General features: G+C 52.2%; 1 protein-coding gene across 10 annotated transcripts in view; it reads right to left on the bottom strand.

Moving 5' to 3' along the window:
- Ssh1 (slingshot protein phosphatase 1) overlaps positions 1-12,515 on the bottom strand; it is a 64,490-nt gene extending 51,975 nt beyond the window's left edge. For 4 of the 10 annotated variants that reach the window (XR_013434662.1, XR_013434661.1, XM_078038964.1 and 1 more), the window contains exons 1-3: positions 12,336-12,515; positions 9,875-10,032; positions 8,299-8,339 (exon numbers count right to left, since the gene is read on the bottom strand). Coding sequence is in view for 4 of the 10 variants with exons in the window: in XM_078038964.1 (XP_077895090.1) it covers positions 8,299-8,339; positions 9,875-10,000 (167 nt within the window). In the remaining 6 variants the exon portion in view is untranslated. Of the gene's footprint in view, positions 1-6,098; positions 6,923-7,107; positions 7,369-8,298; positions 8,340-9,874; positions 10,033-12,335 lie in introns of those variants that run through there. The other 6 variants (XM_078038960.1, XM_078038959.1, XM_078038963.1 and 3 more) reach the window with 6 other exon arrangements.
- Between the last annotated feature and the right edge of the window lie 8,288 nt (positions 12,516-20,803).

Here is a 20,803-nt window from a genome sequence, read left to right as displayed (position 1 = left end):
CAAGGCACACAGAGCCCACAGCCCTGCAGGTCTTCTGCGGAGAGTGCAGCAGAGGATGCAGGTCCTGGGCAGAGGCCTGTCCGGCAGCAGCTCCGGGTTCTCTGGTCTCTCTGGTCTCTGAGCAGCAGCTGCCTAAGCTGGGTAAGTCCCCATGTCACCTGCTCGTCGGGTATGAAGCAGGAGCCAGTGCACAAGGTCCCAACCCAGAGCCTGCACCAAGAGGCACCCGTGAACACCTTTCACACCCAGTGTCTGCCAGTCCCACAGGAGCTCCAGGTGGACGAGGGGGTGGGGGGCAGGACCTGCTGAGAGCACCCGGCTCTGACTGGTCCTGAGCGCCTGGCGGAGCAGGGGAGAGCCCTACGGAGCCTTGTCCTGCCGCCTGGTGAGAGCTGAGTGAGAACAGCCAGAGACACCGCGGAGATCTCGGGCAGAGTCTGGTTTTGGAGTCGCGGCTGCACCACTTACTGCTCTGTGAAAGCAGGCTGTGCCTTGGGGGGCTTGGTCATCGTGTCCTGAGACTGGGAAGGACTGTTTTTAAAACCCCCTTATGGGACTTGTGCACAGAAGGGGTGCAGAACCCCACGGGAGGACGGGAGGAACAGGCGACGCTCTTCCTCACCCCACTGACGGCCGGGTTCCGGCAGAAAGCCAACGTGGGAAGGAGTCGTGTCCTACCCACTGTGGTGTCCCCCCCCCCCCCCCCGGCTTCTCCAACACTGCGTGGCTTGGTACACAGTAGGAGCTCAATAACCATGTGGTGACAGTGGCCCCAGAGCAGGCAGATTAGGTCAGAGGCGATGGACACTGATCTCCGAGCACTTCCATCACCAAAGCACAGAGGGAGATGGCAGGAAGCCCTCTGTCCCCCGACTCCTGGACACGGTCCAGGATCCTGGTCAGCTGCACAGTGCAAAACTGAACACAGACGAGTCCATTCGGGCAGCCACGGCTGGTCCAGGGCCAGGGCGGTGGCTGGAGGCGAGGAAGGTGCTGCCCTTAGGCTGGCTCTGGCCGCCCCGCCTGGTCTAAGACCAGGTTCCTCCCTTCACCTCAGCTGGCTGCCAAGGACAAGGGACACACCTCAGGGCCGTCCAGTCCCTTCTCCCAGAAGCTGCACCCCAGGAGGGACAGGAGGAAGCATCTGCTGAATGTTTATGATGGGAAGAGGTTCGTGTCGCTGGAGCTTTGGATTCTGATGGCAGCCCTACAGGGGCACGCTATTCTGGCCATTATGGGGGGCGGGGTGCATGCTCGTGCGTGTGCCTGTGTGTGGGGGGGGGGTTGCTGGGGATATGCCTGTGCGTGTGTGTATGTGTGGGGTGGGGGTGCTAGGGATGTGCGTGTGTGTGTGTGTGTGTGTGTGTGTGTGTGTGTGTGTGTGTGTGAGAGAGAGTGTGTGGTGCTGGGGATGGAGCCAGGGGCCAGGCGGGGCCAGCGCTCTAACACTGAGCCGCACCCTGAGCTCCTATTTGGCCTTTTGAAACCAAGCCTGCCCAAGGTCACAGAGTACCCTAGACAAGGTGACAAAGGACAGGGCAAGGACAAACACAGACCCATCATTTCCCAAAGCCAATGCCTAGGAAAAGCCAGTCGGTGTAAAGGTCACTGAAGGTGACACCCCAGGGCACCACATTCAAGTGGGGCAAGTCCAGGAGATGCCCGGGCCCAGAGCAGGAGCAGCCTGTGGGTGCGGGGGCTCCTGGGCTCCCTCCCCAGGGCTGTGGGGCGTCGCTGTCCATCTCGGCACCTCCCTACATGGGGCACTGAAATCCCCTTGCTTATGTGTCCTCTCTCTCTTTTCTGGGGGTGAGGGGGACCCAGGATGGACCCAGGGCACTCTGCCACTGAGCTGCACCCGAGCCCTCTGTTGTTTTTACTTTGAGCCAGGCTCTCGCACATGGGCTCGCAGGCAGGCAAACTCTGCCTGGGGCACCCCTGGGTGAGCCCCCGCCTGGGGTGTGGACCTGGGGTGTGGTCGTGATCAGGGAGGTGCAGGGCCTCAGCTGTTGGCCTGGACTACCCCGACCTCTACGGCTGCAAGAACATGGGTCTGACCCAGAACCGCAGGAGCCTGGAAGGAGAGCCCGAGCTGCAGATGGCACCCAGCCCGGCCAACACCCGAACGCAGCCTAGGAGAGCCCAGCAGAAGACCAGCTGAACGCCAGGTCCTGACCCACGGCAACTTCAAGGACACCCGTGCACCGGCATTCTTGGTTTAGGGATGGAACCCAGGGCCTCCCCCATGCAAGGTAGGTGCTCTGCCACTGAGCGCCACCCCCAGCCCAACAGACACGTGTTGTCTTAACTATTAAGTTTGTGGTGGGCTGGGGATGTGGCTCAAGCGATAGCGCGCTCGCCTGGCATGCGTGCGGCCCGGGTTCGATCCTCAGCACCACATACCAACAGAGATGTTGTGTCCACGGAGAACTAAAAAATAAAACTAACTCTCTCTTTCTCTCTTTAAAAAAAAAAAAGTTTGTGGTAACTTGTACAGTGGCATTAGGTGACAGACCTCCAGCACAGGATGCAGAACCCGGTGTCGGGGCTCCACAGGGCAGGACTTAACTGGACAGAAAACAACAGGGGTCATGACCCCACACAAGCAGAGCAGAACCCGGGGATGCAGGTGACCAGGGGTGCTCAAGGAGAGGGAAGTGGGGTCTGCTGAGGACGTCGACCCCACCCGGCCCTGACGACCACACTCCCAGAAGCTGTGAGGAGAACGGGGATCCCCGTGGAGCTCTGGGTCGAGACCAAAAGGGGAGAAGTATAGAGCTAGGTGCAGGAGGGATCGAAGTCCTCCATGGAAACCAAGCAAAACAGGACACCCCAGCTCACCACGAGACCCACGTCTGCCAGGACAAGCCAAAAAGAGGACCACAGGACTCCGCGACTCTCATGTCCGTGATTTGGAAACAACAGATTAAAGAAAAACACCCAATCATGGGCTGCGCTGGACTCATGGGCTGGGCTGGGCTGGGCAGGAGAGCGCTCACCTAGCACAGGGAGGCCCTGGGTCCATCCTCAGCACCACATAAAGATAAATAAGTGAAATAAGGTGTCTGTCCAACTAAAAAATAAGTATTGAAAAAAAAAAAAAAAAAGACAACCATTCGCTGCAGCCCACACTCTGGGACAACACAGCCCATCACCTCCCAGTGCCCTGCCTGGCATACAACCACTTACGTCTCGTGCCAAGCCGAGCCGGCTCCTGGGGTGCCGAGGGAGTCAGGAGCCGCTGCCAGCAGGGCCATCTGCTCGTCCGCTCCCACAGCCGACCCCACAGTGGAGGAGCGCTGCGTCCAACAGGGTCCCGTGAGGGGCCGCAGCCATCTGCCCAGGCAGAAAGCAGGGCACGGAGGGGGGCCCCACGCTATACTGCCACATCATCACCTTCCCGGCACGAGAGGGTCAGTTCCTGAGACACTTCCCAGAAGGCCTGCAGAGGAGCTGTCAGGTCCCGGCGCTGACTCCGTGCCGTGCGCATCCCTGACCACATCTCGTGGGGACGTGCCTGGCACGGAAGCAGCCGGCTCCCAGCCAGAGCATCCAGAGGTGGCCCTCTCAGGACCCGATGCAGCCCCAGCAGGGAGGTGGCCAGCAGGGAGGTGGCCCGCTGGTTCTTCCAGCTGATTCTTCCGCGCTGGGAACTAACACTATGGGGGCTGGGGATGTGGCTCAAGTGGTGGCGCGCTCGCCTGGCATGTGTGCAGCCCAGGTTCGATCCTCAGCACCACATACAAACAAAGATGTTGTGTCTGCCGAGAACTAAAAAATAAATATTAAAAATTCTCTCTCTCTCTCTCTCTCTTTAAAAAAAAAAAAAAAAAAAAAAAACAACTAACACTATGGAGACACAGGACCCAACGGAACAAATGAGCCCAGAGGCACCGGACTCTCTGGGGGAGCTTCACAGAGGTGCCGAGCTGGAGCAGCGCTACCTCTGTTCCCAGACCAGAGCCGGGGCAGAGGGACTCCACGGCTGGCACGGGGCAGAGCCAGACACAGGCCTGGTGGCTGCGCCCTCATTCTCCTCTGCCTGGAGTGAACTGCAGGGTCCAAAGTCCATGGCTCCCAACCAGTAAATGCTGTGTGCAGGCAAAGCACTGTCACCGCTGCGATGGGACACACACACCTGCAGCAGGAGGCAGGATGGAAACTGGGCTGCCTGCTTCTGAGGGAAGCTGGACACACCTGAGAGCACCTCTGGCCGCCAACAGGAAAAGAGGCGCTGGAAAAGGAGGCAGGTGGCCTGGGCAGAGCAGGGCAGGGAGCGCAAACAGCCCTGTCAGACCCCAAAGAGCAAGGTCAAGAGGATGGGGGACACAGAGAGAAGTGGGACCCAAGGGGGAGGACACAGGCACACAGGGGTTCCACCAGGGGGGTGATGGGTGGCCCAGCGACACAACAGGGGAGATAGGGGGATCAAGAAGAGGAGGCAGGTGCGCCCAGAAGACCCAGTCTCCGGGATTCAGCAACGGCTGCCCAGGGTCGAGCCAGTGACTCCTCAGATGCACCAAGAGATGTGACCACTACAGGTGTCCCTTGGTACCCACAGGCACTGGTTCCAGGACACCCTAAGGACACCACAAACTGCAGACCTCCATCCCAGATATAAAAGGCGTACCACCCCACACAACCTGGGCACTTAGGTCCCCTAGGCAACGAGGACGCAGTGCAAAAGCTCTACCACATTGTTCAGGGAACACGGCATGAAAAATGTTAAAAAGGGAGTCGTCCAGGTTCAGTGCAGCCCGCGGCAGCAACTGTGACAAGCCTGGCACCTTATTTTTTCTTGAATATTGTAAATACACAGTTGGTTACATCCCAGGATGGAGACCGAGGGACAGGGCACTGACTCTAGGACACACAGAGGGAAGGAAAGAGGAGAGAGGAACCCCCACGCCCTGGGTCTCCGGCCACACCCCAGAAGCTAAACAGCGGTGGAGTCCCTCCAGGATCATGGAGGCAAAGAATCTGCTGCCCTGACTCCCCTGGCCCCAGGCAAACAGAAACAGCTGGCCACCCTTGACCTCTCCCCCAGACAGGCTGACAGGGCCTGAGAATGCAAATGAGGGCGGCCTGAGAGTTTCAAAGGTTAAAGGGACAGAGGAGGGTCTGGGGGCTGGGAGGACCCGCAGGCAGGAAGAGACCTTGGCCTGAAAGGTGGGGCTGGGGGTGAGCTGGAAAAACTGAGAGGAGGGGCCGCCCCATCCCGTGGTCATCATGGCAGGCAGGGACTGGGCGTCCTGGGAAGCTCCTGCCCTGAGAGTCAGCAAGGAGTCCTCGGAGTGGAACCCTGGAGCCACCTGGGACCTGGGCGCTCTCAGCCACATTCCCTCAAGTCCAGGTCCAAGAGGGCCAAATGAACAGGACAAGTGAACTGGTCTACAGAAAGGTGATGAGGGAGGGTACACGCAGGGCCAGAAGCAACAGAAGTGTCACTGTGACCACCTCTGACCACACTGTCTCGCCTCCCCCTGGGAGAAGCCCCTCCAGGGGGTTTTGAGGATAACTCCCCCACTTTCATAACGAAGAGGAAGGGGCTCCTTCCTACTGAGAAAGGGCCACATAGACCTCTCCATGTCACCCACCGCCACTTACAGTTCTTAACTCCAAACAATGCAAAACACCGCACAGGCAGCTAGCATGACCCCCAGGGAGGTCTAGGTAGCAGCTCAAGGTCATCTCCTGAACAAGAGGGGAAGAGGGGGCTGGGGAGACCCCGCCCTGGGTGGCAGCAGCCCCAGCAGCCCCTCTCCCATCTTCCTCCTCACCACCCGCCTTCGCTTCCTGTTTTCTCCCCGCACCAGGGGCCAGTCTCCAGGCCCAGCCCCCACGGAATGCAGCTGTTTCCAGCCTGGGAACCCCCAACCGACCCAGATCCCCAGGGTTCAGAAGCCCATCTGCCCTGGGCTGAGCCTAACACTACAGTGAGCAGGGATCTAGCTCCTGGGTTCTGCAGGCCGCTGTTTCTACCAGAGAACCTTGACAGATGGCACGTGCCACAGTCAGAGTCCATCCCCCTTCCTGGACTCAACCCCTGGACACCAGGTCCCTACCACGTCCCCCTGGGCAGTTAACCAGGAGCATACCCATTCTCAGGGATGAACTGTTGACTGTCATTTCTGTAGACCGATTTCCTTTTCCAATTAACGTTCTCCCTCCTCACAAGATGAAAGTGACATTCGTCTTTAATGAACCATATCCCTGACAGTGTGTTTACTTTTTTTTCTTTAAACATTCCAAGGTCTAATTTCAAGACTGGCTCCTTGGTACAAAGAAATATATAATAAAATGCTGAATCCTCTGTCAACCAAAAAATTCCTAATGAGAAGGGCTTGCTGGACACAAAGGTGCACTCCTGTTAATCCCACCTACTCCAGAGGCAGAGGCAAGAGGACTGCAAGTTTGAGGTCAGCCTAACAATTTAGCAAAACCCTGTCTCGAAATAAAAAATAAAAAGGGGGCTGGGGATGTGGCTCAAGCGGTAGCGCGCTCGCCTGGCATGCGTGCCGCCCAGGTTCGATCCTCAGCACCACATACTAACAAAGATGTTGTGTCCACTGAGAACTAAAAATAAATATTAAAAAAAATTAAAAATAAAAAAATAAAAAGGAAGGGCTGAGGATATAGCTCAGTGCCTCTGGGTTTGATCCTAGTACTAGAAAAACGAAACGAAACAAAACAAAACAAAGCAAAAACAACAGAGAGAAGACCTTAATTTTTGGCAAAACCAACAACAAAACAAACAGCTCAGGAGGCTGAGGCAGGAGGATCACAAGTTCAAAGCCAGCCTCAGCAACAGCGAGGCCCTAAGCAACTAGGGAAACCCTGTCTCTAAAAAAAAATACAAAATAGGGCTGGGGATATAGCTCAGTGGTTGAGTGCCCCTGAGTTCTATCCCCAGTACCGCCCCCCCCCCACAAAAAAAAAACAAAAAAAAAAAATATCATTGGTAAGTGAGGATGATATCTTAAGGGATTTTTTTTTTTAATGAGCACAGATAGCACACACACACACACACACAAAAAAAAAAAAAAAACTCAAGTTAACTTTTAACTTAGGGTCTAAATATCTGTTTCAAATGAGTGCTGTGCTTACCTCAAAAGGCTACCTTATCAAAAATAGTATGAAAAAAAATGAGGGCATATTAAAATAATTGTTTTCTTAAAAAAAAAAAAAAAGAGGAAAAGCCAGATGTGGTGGCACACAGCTGGAGTCCCAGCAACTTGGGAGGCTGAGGCAGGAGGATCACAAGTGGGAAGCCAGCCTTAGCAACTTGATGAGACCCTGTCTCAAAATATAAAAAGGGCTGGGGTTGCAGCTCAGTGGTAAGAGCACTCCTGGATTCAATCCCCAGCACTGCAAAAACAAAACACAAAACAAAACGAAACATCAGAGGAAAAATCTACAAGAAAGTACGTAAAACAGTCCACAATGGTAATGCTAAGCTGATAGAATAATGGTGATTATTTTCCTTCTTTTTCCAAATGCTATTGCATATTATCAAAGGTGTGTACAGAGCTGGGTACAGTCAGGGGAAGAGCATGGCTCAGAATGCTCAGGGGCCTGGGCTCCAGTTCCAACGACACCCCCTCCCCCACCAAAGGTGTTTACAGTTAAACATGCATAATTTTTCTGTTTGGAGATACTGGGAACTGCATTCAGGGGCACTCGGTCATGGAGCCACATGCCCAGCCCTATTTTGTATTTTATTTAGAGACAGGGTCTCACTAAGTTGCTAAGGGCCTCACTATTTTGCTGAGATTGGCTTTGAACTCTCGATCCTCAGCCTCCTGAGCCACTGGGATTACAGGCATGTGCCACTGCGCCCAGCTTTTTATTTTAATTTTTTTAATATTTATTTTTTAGTTGTAGTTGGCCACAATACCTTTATTTCATTTATTTATTGTTTTATATGGTGCTGAGGCTCGAACCCAGGGCTTGAACGTACTAGGCAAACGCTCTACCGCTGAGCCACTACCCAGGCCCCAGCTTTGTGTTCGTTTTCTGAAACAGGGTCTCACTATATTGCTCAAACTGGCCTCAAACTTGTGATCCTCCTGCCTCAGCCTCCACAACAGCTGGGATGGTCACAGGACCATATCTCCATGCCTGGAGATTTTAAAAGCAGTACTTTCATATTTATGTATGCTTTATGAATAATTGTAAAAGCACTAAAAAAAAAACTTGGTGTATTTTTTCTGAGGTTTTCTCTTTAAGAAGGGAACAAAAGTATCCCAAACCTGTTTGGAAGAAAGAATGAACAACAAAAACGAAAGGCCTCCTTACCTGAGGTTTAACTTTCGGTCTTCATCGCTGCCAGCCTCCAACTAGGGAGAAAGAAAGAGAATGTCACAGCCAGACAGCACTGTCAACAACCTCAGACAGCAGGCCCGGCCCTCTGCCCTGGTGTCGGAGAGATAAAGATGTCCAGGAAACCTGGCCACTTGAAACAGCCCTGCCCTTTCCTGGCCAGCCTGGTCTGCTGTTCCCCTGGGGTGATTCCCAGGGAGGAGTTTCCAGATTTCTAACTGTAGGCCAACCCTCCTGCCACCCAGGGCCTGGAGGGCTGAGCCCCAGGGACATTTCCCACCTGACAGTCCTTCAGCACTCAGTGCTCTTCAGACTTGCTCTAGATCTCACCCGGGGTTATTTCAATTCATTTTTGTTTTTGCTGTTGTTTGTTTTTTCTCTTAAAGGGAAGGGGCCGTGTTTAGTGGAATCCACTTCCTCTGCCAACCCTGCGACAGCCCAGAGAGGAAGAACATTTAAGCAATCCATTCCAGGCAAGTCTTGGACCGTGGAGGGCGCCAGGCAGCTGGCCGTTTGTGGGCCTGAGACGCTCTTGCTGGTTCTCAAAAAGACTTAAATGTTTAATATGGAAGGTTCCAGGCTGCTGGTTCATTCATATAAATGAAAGGAAGTAATACCCAATATTTTCTAAAAGCGAAAGGCCGAGAGGTGGAACTCCAAAAGTCACTCTGACTGAAGTCCCAATCACTTATTTTTATTTTACTGATTTCCAGAAATGAGCAGAAATCACACGTGCCCCCCAAACACCTCCGCACCCCAGGGACGTACACAGAGACCCAGTGAATGGAGGAGGAAGCCCTGGGGAGGCTGGATGGCCAGGGGAGGCCCACCGAGGGCAGGACGAGGCAGAGGCCCAGGTGCCAGGAGAAGGCCCAGTGCAGCAGGGGACACACCCCCAACAGGGAGGTGGCCGTTCCAACAAGAATGAGAACACCAAGGATCCCGGAATCCTAGTGGTTTGGAGATGATGCTCGGCACCATGCAGAGGCGTCCACGCGCTCAGGGTCCCTTCCCCACACTGGAGAAGTGAAACCCAACCACAGGGCCGGGTCCTGCAGAGAAGCACATTAACACTCTGACCCAGAAGCTCTCCACAAGGGGACACTGGGTGGCGTCCAGAGGCATTTGTTGTTGGAGGGTGCTACTGGCATCTAGTGGGTGCAGGAGGGGAAGCTCTGAGCATGGCACAGCACGTGAAGAGTCCCCCAGAACAGAGAACCCCGGGATCCAGGGGTCAGCAGGGCCCAGGCAGAGAAACCCTGGCTGCCCCCCCACAAAGCCACTTGGCAATTTGCTTATGAAAACCGGTCACCTTGAATCTTGGTCAAAAATAACAATGTTATGATCCACTCCTGAAAGCTATTGATTTATCTACTCTTTGCTCCGCCTGTTCCCACAAAGGACCTGAGATAAGCTCATGCATGAGATAACTACAGATTGAAAAAGAAAAGGGAAAAAAAACTGAGGAGAGAGAGAGGGCCCAGGGCTGTGATTTCCCTCAGAGCCCCACAGACAGCAGTGTCAGGAAGCTGCTGAGGTGTCTGTGACTCACCCAGGAGCTGCCCTTTGATGAGTGATAAAGGGGCGTGGGGGTACAGACTTCACAGCCACTTAATTCTCCGTCGGCTCTGGGGCTTTGATGCAAGGCAAGGTGAGGTCGGTTACCCCTACAGAGCATCTTGAAGAGGTGACCCAGTCCTTTCAGAGGACCTGAGGCACAGAGAAGGCAAGTGACCTTAGAAAGGGCAGACCAGAGGCAGAGCCAGTCTGGACCCGGGTCTGCTGACTCCACACACACCTGCCTTCCCTTCCAGCCGGCTTCTGGCCTCACATCTGGAAGACAGCCTCACCCTCCTGAAAACAGGCCAACCTCTGCTCCTCATTGAGCAAAAAAGGCTGCTGATATACTAAAGTCAAATAAAATCCAGCTGAGTTTTATTCTGCTCAACTAGGTCTTGGTGCTTGGTTTAAAAAAAAAAAAAAGACACTTTATATAATAATTTAAAATGGGCCTAGTGGAAAGAAAACAAATGTGCAACCAAACGTGGTACATGTGTACGACAGTGTTATCAAACACAAAAAAGGAATGAAGTAACTGAGCGAGGTAGCACACACCTGTGATCCCTGCGACTCGGGGCAGGCTGAGGCAGGAGGATAGCAAGGTCAAGGCCGGCCTCAGCAACCTAGTAAGGCCCTAACTAAGTCACTCAAGGAGATCCTGTTTCAAAATAAAAACTAAAAAGAGACAGTGATGGAGCTCAGAGGTTAAGCACCCCTGGGTTCAATGCTAGGTACCGAAAAGAAAAAAAGGTAATGAAACACCACACAACATGGAGGAACCCTGGCCAAGTGAACAAAGCCGGACATACAGGCCACAGGTCGGATGATTCTAGTTCCATGAAAGGTGCAGAACAAACATGGAGAGAAAGCCAATGAGTGGAGACCTAGGGTTGGGCAGAATGGGAAGGGGAAGCCACAGGTCGTGCCCATGGGTTTCTTCCTAGTGATGAAAACGTTCTGGAATTATAGTGGTGATGGTTGCACAATCTTGTGAATATATTAAGATCACTGAACTGTACACTTTAAAATGGTGAATTTATGTTAGGTGAACACATCTCAACTAAAAATTAAATTCTAGAAGTGTGTCTAAGACAGGAATAGATTAGGTGGGGTTCAGGAATCAGAAAACGCAGGCTGAGAGGCCCTTCCTGAAGCCAAGCTCTCCCCTCAGCTCACATGCTTTTTGCTTAAAGAACAGGAGATGAAGTGCGTTGTAAAGTACTTTGTAAACTGCCAGACAGAAGTAACAGGAATGATGGACGAGAACAGATCTCTGTGGGGAGCAGCTGCCATAGGCAGCCAAACTTCTCAGTAACAGTAAGCAGCAACCACTGTCCGTTTGCTTCTAATCAGCTCACAGAGGGGGAGTGCTAGAACCTTCTGTCTATACAAGAGATAACTCACTGGCGGCCCTTGGAGAGGAGTGGGCTGTGGAGGCTCAACCTCGCAGCCTGGCTGCACACGTTCCTGCCAATCTCAGCAAAACCCTGCTGAAAAGCTACATCGCAGGAGACAAGGCTGCGAGACCCAGCCAAGTCCCCTCCCTTCCGTCTCACAGAGACTCACACAGCCAGTCAACTTCCCCCACCGAGAGCCGGCCTGACAACTTCCTGGGCCTTCCCTAAAGAGAGTAAGGGGCTCCTCCTCCAGCAGCTCGGTCTGCAGGCCAACGCTCAGCCTTGCCATGGAGAGGAATTTGGATGAGAGGCCTTTAAAGGGTTCTCTAAGGGAGGGTGGTGGAGACTGGACCCAGAGGGTCAGCCTATTGAAGCTGAAGAGGAGTGACCTGCTCAGAGGCTGGGGCTCCCACCCTGCAGACTCAGGGTGCCAGTTTCCCCATTTGCCCCAGAGCAAGGAGTCAGCAAAACATAAGCTCGGGGCACACAAATACCCTCAAAAACCCTCCCAGTGCAGCCATCTACCCTCAGCTCGGGGAATGTAGCCACCAAATCCTAAGAGGGGCCGAGGCAAGGGGACCCAGGCACATGAACACCCAGCCCTAAATGGCGTGATGAAAGGTGAAAATCCAGTCTCAGCTGCACAGCGCCCAGGGCACTCAGTCCCTGTCCCACAGACAGCCAGACCTGAGAGGTGTGCAGTCAGGTTCAAGATCTCACACCTTTGCTCGGTCAGGACTGGCGACCTCGCTCCCACAGCATAACCCCTGCACAGTCCTCAGCCGAGGACCAAAGTCACCCACAGTCTCACACACACAGAGCCAGGCACACGGGAAACGGGCCTAGAGCTGCCACGGGTCACAGATCTCAGGACGGGCGACTCGCGCACACCGGGTCCCCGCACAGCTGCCCCCAGGCCGGGGGTCACCGCACTGGCTCTCCAGGCCGGCTGGTCCCGCGGGGACCCCGCGCCGTCGCCCCCCGCCCCGCACGCGCGGCCCAGGCCCGGGACGACGCTGCCCCCCAGTCGGCCAGGGCGGCGGACCCGGGGCTCACCTCGCTGTTGCTGGCTGAGGAGGAGGCGGCGCTGGGCGTGGGCGAGCGCTGCAGGGTCACCAGGGCCATGGCTGCGGCGCGCGAGGCCTGGAGCTGGAGCCGCCGCCGCCGCCGCCGCCGCCGGGCCGGGCCCGGGGCCTGCAGGAGCCGCGCGCGGGCGGCCGGGCCGAGCCGAGCCGGGCCGGGCCCGCCCCTCGCCCTCGGCGTCCGCCGCCCCCGCCCCCGCCCCCCGCGCCGGCGCGCGCCGGGCCTCGTGCGCGGGCGGGGGAGCGGGCGGGGCGGGAGGCGCGGCGGCGCGCGTGCGCGGCCGGAGGCTCGGGCTGGGCAGTCACGTCCCCCAGACGCACAAGCCCCCAGCGGCCGCGCGGCTCCCTGGCGCCCCCCCCGCTCTGGCCTGGGGACCTGGTGGCACAATCCCGGGTGGGGAAACTGAGGCCTGGGGACCGCTCAGCCAGGATGCATGGGAGAGAGGCGGTGCAGGGACCAGGAAAGGGACCCCGGGACCCTGCGCCCTGCGCTTCTGCAGCAATTCCTGGGTTCCTTCATTCATTTGTGAACTATTTCTTGAACCCACCGGGGAGGGTGCCACAGAAAGTGCCGTGGAGTAGGCTGCGCGTCGTCGGAGATCTGACGGGTTCATCGGGTTATTAAGTGCATTTTCAAGACGAGTTTGCTTGGGGTTGACCGTGTAGATCTGAGGTAGCCTGCTTCCCCAGCAAGGCGCAGCCCCTGGGTTGGAGCCTCAGCGGCGTTTTTTAAAAAAGTGGTTCGCTAATCTTGTTCTATGGATTCCTTTTATGTGTCCAGAAACCCAGCTAGATCCTTGGAGAACAAGCGGGTGGGGTGGGAGAAAGCTTCCCCGAGGAAGAGATGCTCCAAGGCCTGACTGTGCGCAAGAGCTTACACGTGGAGGGAGAGGAGACAGCCCGCTGGCAAGGGACCCTGCGGAGCCCCTTCACAAAGACAGGAAACAGGAAAGGGGTTGTCAACCAGAGGCTCAGGCCCTGCTGGGGGAAGAGGAAGGAGTGGTGAGAGTCAAGTCCACTCTTGAAAGATGGCTCTCGCATCGGCAGTAGGCTGCTGTGAGTCCTGGGGAGAGCAGTGTGGGGGTGGAGAGAGGGAAAGGGATGTGAGCCAGACACCAAGGAAATTGTACTGGTGGACATAATAATGGGAAGCTTCTCTTTCACCCAGAACCCCGCTCCCAACACCACTGTGTTAGGCCTCCTAAGGCAGGCCTCCAGTTCTGCTCCCCACTGTAGCAAATGGCTCCACCTTGCCCACCCAGAAACCCACTGGGTGTTCCCGATCCATCAAGTCCTCCATAATCCCTGGGCCAAGGCCTCAGCACTATCCATCTCAAGGGGCTTGTCAATCAGGAATAAAGAGCTGGAGATGTTGTAAAGGTAAAATTTCCAAGCTGATTCTAAGCCGCAGAGCCTGAGTTAAAGTGTAAAAGACCAGGCATCCTAAAGTTTCCAAAGTGCAGGGATTGGGTTAAAAAGTAAAAGACTGGGTATTGTTAGAGTCCCTCTGCTACCCCCAAAACCTGTAATCCCTGTAGCTGTTAGGACAATACTGGAACTGCCCAGTAAATATTTCCACTGACTTTCTGGTTGTTTAATAGCTAAGGGTTCCGAGTTGCTTGGCACGTAGGCATTGCAGGACCTAAACCAATCAGTTTGAATGTGTACCCCACCTAGGAGCACCAATCACTCCTGCCCTGATTGTTCCCGCCAATGTATGCACTAATCCTGACTCAGGGTTGTTGTTCAATTTTCCCGCACCTCATGATGATTTGCTCTGATGTATGCAAAGCCCCCCCACCCTCTCCAAAAAGTGTACTTAAGCTCCACTTGAACTCTGCTCTGGGCTCTGGGCTGCTCTCCCTTCTTGAGTGGGCACAGAGTCCCAGCGCGCTGGAATGGATCCCCAACAAATCCCCTTTTGCCAATTGCATGGAGTAAGTCTCTTGTGTGGTCTCTCCCTCCGACGTTTCACCAGACCTTTTACAATGTCGCTCAGTGGTCGACTGGCCCTGATTAAATCTCCAGTAGCAGGAAACAAATGAAATACTTCTCATTCGGAAGCTTTGTCCAGAGTGGGCCACCTTTAGGGAAAAGGGAGTGTTTTGTTGTTTGTGTTACTGGACATGGAACCCAAGGCCTTGTGCATGCCAGGCCAGCACTCTACCACTGGGCTACACCCCAGCCCAAAGTGCCCCTCACATTAGAGCAGCCAGCACTACACACCTGTCCTCGCTCTTAGTGGACAGATGGCCACGTGGATTTAATACTTATTTTCAAAGGTCAGATATAAAGCCGCGTTGTGGACACAGTTCCATAGAAAAGGGACTGTCTTCTCAAATCTCAGCACATTATCAGAAATAGACATAAGCTTCTGAGACCTCCCCACATCCTGTCCCCAGGGAGCTCTGCCCAAGCATTTGCATGTGACAATGCATGTGGGTTCATTCATGCTTTATTTATTTCTTCTATGTCTTCTTTATGTTAGTTTTCAAGTTTGAGGGTTAGAGAATCCCCTGGAGAAAACACACCCCAGGCCCCACCCTCCAGGGTTTCTGATTCACTAGGTTGTGGGTAGGACTGGAAAATTTGCAAGTCCAATGATGCTTCTGGTTTGGGGACTACCATTTAAGACCCCTTGCCATGGCCTCCTTACCAAGAAACTCTTGCCTAGATCTGATCCTGCTATTTGTCCTTGGCCCTAGGTCCTAATGCCCCTGCCCTGGCCCTGCCTGCCTCTCACGGCCTCCAGCTTGGCCCTGTCTTTCTGGAGGTGAGCCCCACCTTTTCTCACTTCCTCCTACAGCGAGAAGCTCTCTTTTCTCCCACAGTCAACTCTTGCCCCAAACCCTCCCTGCCCCTCAGTAGAGTTCCTTCCTGGACTTCATAGCCCTTGTCTGCTCCCAGCCAGATCAACAGCTGCTCCACCATCAAGATACATTCATCTCTCTTCCACCACCATCCCACGGTCCTCACAGAGCAAAACGGAAGGGGATGCCCCCAAAACTCAGTGATCAGAATGAATTAAATTTGGGGTCTCACTAAATTGCTTAGGGCCTTGCTAAGTTGCTGAGGCTGACTTTGAACTCGCCATCCTCCTGCCTCAAACTTCCGAAATTACAGACGTGTGCCACTGCACCCAGCAGGATAAATAAAGTTTTAATGCAATTTTTTAGGATATAAAAATGAGTGCAAGGGCTGGGGCTGTAGCTCAGTGGCCGAGCGCTTGCTTAGCTTGTGTGAGGCACTGGGTTTGATCCTTAGCACCGCATAGAAATAAACAAATAAAGGTATGCTGTCCATACACAACTACAAAAAATTTTTTTAAAAAAAAAAAGAATGAAAGAAAATCCATAAGGAACCAAATTTTCTTTTTATTTTTTTAGTTGTATATAGACACAATACCTTTATTTTATTTATTTGTTTTTTATGTGGTGCTGAGAATAGAACCCAAGGCCTTTCACGTGCTAGGCGAGCGCTCTACCACTGAGCCACAACCCCAGCCTACCCCCACAATTTTTTCTTAATAAAGACAGAATTTCCTTTCACCAGTCTCCCATAACAATTTTATTGATTCATCTTGATTTAAAAGTTTGATCATGCTAAACTCTTCTGTGAAAATAACCTGTAGCCACGCCGGGTGGCGCATGCCTGTCATCCCCGCAGCTCAGGAGGCTGAGGCAGGAGGATCCAAGCCAGCCTCAGCAACTTATCCAGGCCCTCCTCAGCTCAGTGAGACCCAGGCTCTAAATAAAATATAAAAAAGGGCTGGGATGTGGCTCAGTGGTCCAGCGCCCCTGGGTTCAATCCCTAGTACCAAACAAACAGCCTGCAGCTTGACTCCGGTGACCTATAAGAGATGGGGTGGGAAGGAGAAGTGAAAACCCTCAGGCCACAGTCAGTGGAGTCCCAAGGAACCTGCAGAGGAGGAGGCTCTTGCTAGAGGCGGCTCTGGAGTTATTTTACGTCCAGCCCTTCCCGAGGGGCGTCATCCTCGTGACTCTTTTTACCAATACTTGTGTAATCCCATTTGACCTCACTCTTGCAGTCACAGTTCAGTTGTGTAACTATTGAAAGGTGCACAGGGCTGGGTTGTGGCTCAGCGGTAGAGCACTCACCTAGCACACGCAAGGACCTGGGTTCGATCCTCAGCACCACATAAAAATAAATAAAATAAAGATATTGTGTCCAACTACAACTAAAAAATAAATATTGAAAAAAAAATTGCACGTTATTGAGTTTGGGTACTCTCAAGTACGGTGGGATGTGGTGTATTCCAGGGACACCTCCTCCAGGAAGTCTTCCCTGGCCCCTGATGGTGTTGGGGCCCCTGGTCTGTGCCTTGGGCGTCCCTGGGTTGGGCAGTATTAGCTATGTCAGTCACTTCTTGTCAGTTGTGATTCTCATTTCCTGGATGATCCCATTTCACGGATGAGGGAATGGAGACCAGAGACGGTCACTCATCCAAGTTCACAGAACGAGGGCGTGGTAGAGTTACTATGCAAACCCATGTTGTGCTGCTTTAGAATTCAGGCCAAAGAGTCAGGCACAGTGGTGCAAGTCTGCCATCCCAGCTACTCAGGAGTCTGAGGCAGGAGGATGTCAAGTTCAAGGCCAGCCAGGGCGGTTTATCAAGGCCCTGTCTCAAAATAAAAAATAAAAAGAGTTGGAGATGTAGCTCAGTGGTAGAACATCCCTGGGTTCCATCCCCAGTGCTACAGAAGAATACAATCATATGAAATAAGAAAAAGTAGAATTAGGGCAAAATGTTATCATCTTTTCCCAGGATGGTTTAGGAAGAGGGAAGGGAAGAGAACTCTAGTTCCTTTTTTTTTTTTTAAGTGATGTATTAGTTCTTTTTCTTTATACCTTTTTTTTTTAAAGAGAGAGTGAGAGAGGGGGAGAGAGAGAGAGAGAGAGAGAGAGAATTTTTAATATTTATTTTTTAGTTCTCGACGGACACAACATCTTTGTTGGTATGTGGTGCTGAGGATCGAACCCGGGCCGCACGCATGCCAGGCGAGCGCTACCGCTTGAGCCACATCCCCAGCCCCATTCTTTATACCTTTATTTATTTATTTATATGTGGTGCTGAGGATGGAACCAGGTGGAATGAGTGCTTGTAGGACCCTGGTGAGTTCTCACACGGGGGTTCTTACAAAAGAGCAAGATGCACTCCACCCACTTCCCATCTCACTCCACAGTCTCCCCCTGGTCTCTAACTCCCGCCATGAGGCCATCCATCAGAATGGGGTGTGGCCAAGTGCGGCTACATGGGGCCATTCCGTGACTCTGGACCTCCAGAATTGTGAGCTACATACATCTCTTCCTTCTGCCTTGTGAAGACGTTCTGTGGCCACGAGCCAAGCCAAGGCACATCCAAGATTGCCAGCAGCTGAGAGAGATGTATGGAATGAATTCTCCGTCCTCCATGGGAGCCAATCCCGCCAACAGCTTGAGGAGATACTTTCCCTGTTTCTATGTCTAGTTTCCCTTTCCCTAGGGACACAGTCGTAATGAACTAGGACCCCTGCTAACTATCTCACTTTCCTTTGATCATCGGCAGAGACCCCATTGTCGGGAGTCAGAATGATTTAGGACTTTCAGGCTCTAGAACTGTGAGAACATAAATATCTGTTGTGTAAGCCACCTGGTTGGTACCACTTTGTCACAGCAGCCACAGGACACTGATACATGTAATGGGATCATTTCTTTGGCTGCAGAAACTGAGGCTCAGAAGTAGGATTCGAGCCTGGGTCAACCAAATTCCAGAGCCCAGGCACATGTCCCCCTTTCCAGGCTGAGTGGTGAGTTTGGATGTACCCTTTGTGCAGGGAATAGTTTTCTGAGGACTCAAAGCTTTGCCTATTTGGCTCACAGTGCCCAGGGATGGGTTTGGTGGTCACTACACCAGGACCCTTGCCAAAGCCTCTGGGTGGGTCAACAGAGACCAGCAACCAGGCGGCTAAGGGCCCCTGGTTCCTAGCAGAGTAGGCCGAAGCCTTCCTCCCTCTGCTTACCCCCTAATTTAGCCTGGTTTCTGGGGTTTTCCCTAGGAGGAGGAAAGCTCCTCCTGTGTAGGGGTGTCGTCCTAGGGCTTGGGCCAGACTGTCCTCTGCCTCTAACTTGCTGAGTGACGGCAAGCAGCCTGATGACACTTTCTGGGCTTCAGAATCTCAACTTGCAAGGTGGAGTGATGACATGTCCCCTAAGAAGGAACTGGGCAGATATATTTGGGTACCTACAAAAGATGGCCCTCCTTGACGACCCTGAACGAGCCACCTCCCACAATAAATAGCACCCACCCGCAGAGTCACTGTGAACTCGCACACAGGACAGGGCCAGACCTCTGAGCTAAGTCTGAAATATACTGTGGCTTCCATCTCGCTCTGTCTGAGATCCCTCACTTTGGGGGAAGCCGGGTGTCCACATCATGAGGACACTGAGAAGGTTGTGTGACAAGGAACTGAAGCCTCTTGTCAATGACCAGCACTAATCTACCAGCCATATGAGTGATCCACCTTGGGAGCAGATCCCAGCCCCAGCAGCTGTTAGAAGAGACCACAGACACAGATCAACCTTGACTGAAAACTTACTAGAAACAGTGAGAAGAATCTACTCGGCTAAGTTGCTCCAGGTTCCAGACCCACAGAAAATGTATGGGATAGTAAATGCTTTTTTTTTTTTTTTTTTTTTTTAATGGTATCTGGTACTGAACCCAGAGTCGCTGAACCACTGAACCACATCCCCAGCCCTTTTGTTGTTATTTCCAGACAGGTTGCTTCAGGCCGCTTTAATTTTCTGGGGCTGTCCTCAAACTTGCAATCCTCCTGCCTCGGCCTCTCCCCAGTCACTGGGGCTCTATTGTTTTAAAATGCTAAATTTTAAGTGTAAAAACGCAGGTCGGCAAACAGCATAGGAAAAGAGGATCCCATTTTGGGGAGAGAAACATGAAGAGTTATAAAACTCTAGCAAAGAAAAAGCAGACATATTTGGAGAGAGGGAGAGGCTTTGCTGAGTGGAGAGACTCACTGTCGTGGATTTAGCAATCTCTCTAAATTAAATTAAATGCATTTCCGGTCAAAATCTCAACCTTTTGTGGGGTGGGTGCCTTTGGACGAGGGATGACTTAGTAGTTGACATTTGCATCTGGTGGCAATCACCATTTCCTCTTAATTGAGCCATAGAAGAAAAGCTCTAGTTATTTGATTTTTTTTCAGTGATGATTTTTCATCTGATTTTTTTCAACTGATGTCGAGCTCCCATCCCCATCCATTCTGCACAAGAGATTTCCAGAAAGGATCCGCTGACCTCCTGAGGACTCTGCCGGATGGAGCTGGGAGTTGACATCAGGCACACATGACACTTGAGCCTGTCTTATTTCTGTTTGCTTTGACTAAGTCAATTTCTGATCATTAACACTGTTTCTTAAATGTATAAGAGATTTAAGGCTGTCCTTTGAATTTTGGTAACTCATGCAGAACTGGGATTATTGCTACCATGAAATAACAAATTTGGTTGGTAATTTAGTCATGTCATTTGATGTTTTATAGCTGAATAATGTGACCCATCAATAAATTATACACACACACACACACACACACACACACACACACACTGGAATTGGAATTTAAATGCATTTTTGGAAGATTATAAGGAGAGCCTGATCAGTTTAAAGGTGACATTGTAAAATGTGGGAGAATTTTTGCCACTTTTTTTACAAAAAGAAAATTGAAAGTTCTCTTAGCCTTTCTTTGATTCATGTTTCAGATATAATGTTGTATTGTGTATTTGTGAAGGGCCCACCTTTCCTGAGATAAAGCTCTGCCTCTCACCTTACGCCACGTCTGAATGGCTCCAAAATAGGCTAGACTTCAGCTCATTTAAAGTTGTGTTCAAAAGGTTGACTTTCATTGTAAAGATGACTGTGATCTTAAACAGAGGATATCATACATAACTAAGTGAAGGTTCAAGATATAAACGTCATTTTTCTTGGTTCATAGCTATCACGCAAACTCAATGTGTTTCTGCTCTGTTAATTTCATTTTGTATTTTCCTTGTAATCTCTATAACTGCTGCCGTCAGTGCTTTGCAGAGGTTCTGCTTCTAAAGGAAAAACGACCTGAGTTAATTTGAGCTAATGAGCCATCACCTACAGGACAGATATTATATAATGCTGACTTCCACACTCCCAATGACCCCAATTAAACGAAAGGGGTAACTGTAAAATTATAGACATGGAAGTTATAACCTGTTACTCCCTCTTTAAGACTGGTGAAACTGGCTTGCTGGTGTTTCAAACCAAAAATTGGCAGACCAAAGTCAAGGAAGTAAAAGGGCCAAGGAAAAAGCAGCCAACATTTCAGCCCTTGCCCTCTAAGGTCAGCCAGCACACAGAGAATGACCAGACCCCTTTCTGGACCTGCAACTCTGGTGAGTCAC

This window comes from Ictidomys tridecemlineatus, chromosome 2 (genome assembly GCF_052094955.1).
Source record: "Ictidomys tridecemlineatus isolate mIctTri1 chromosome 2, mIctTri1.hap1, whole genome shotgun sequence".
Lineage (NCBI taxonomy): Eukaryota > Metazoa > Chordata > Mammalia > Rodentia > Sciuridae > Ictidomys > Ictidomys tridecemlineatus.
This window is presented reverse-complemented; position numbering and strand designations above follow the sequence as displayed.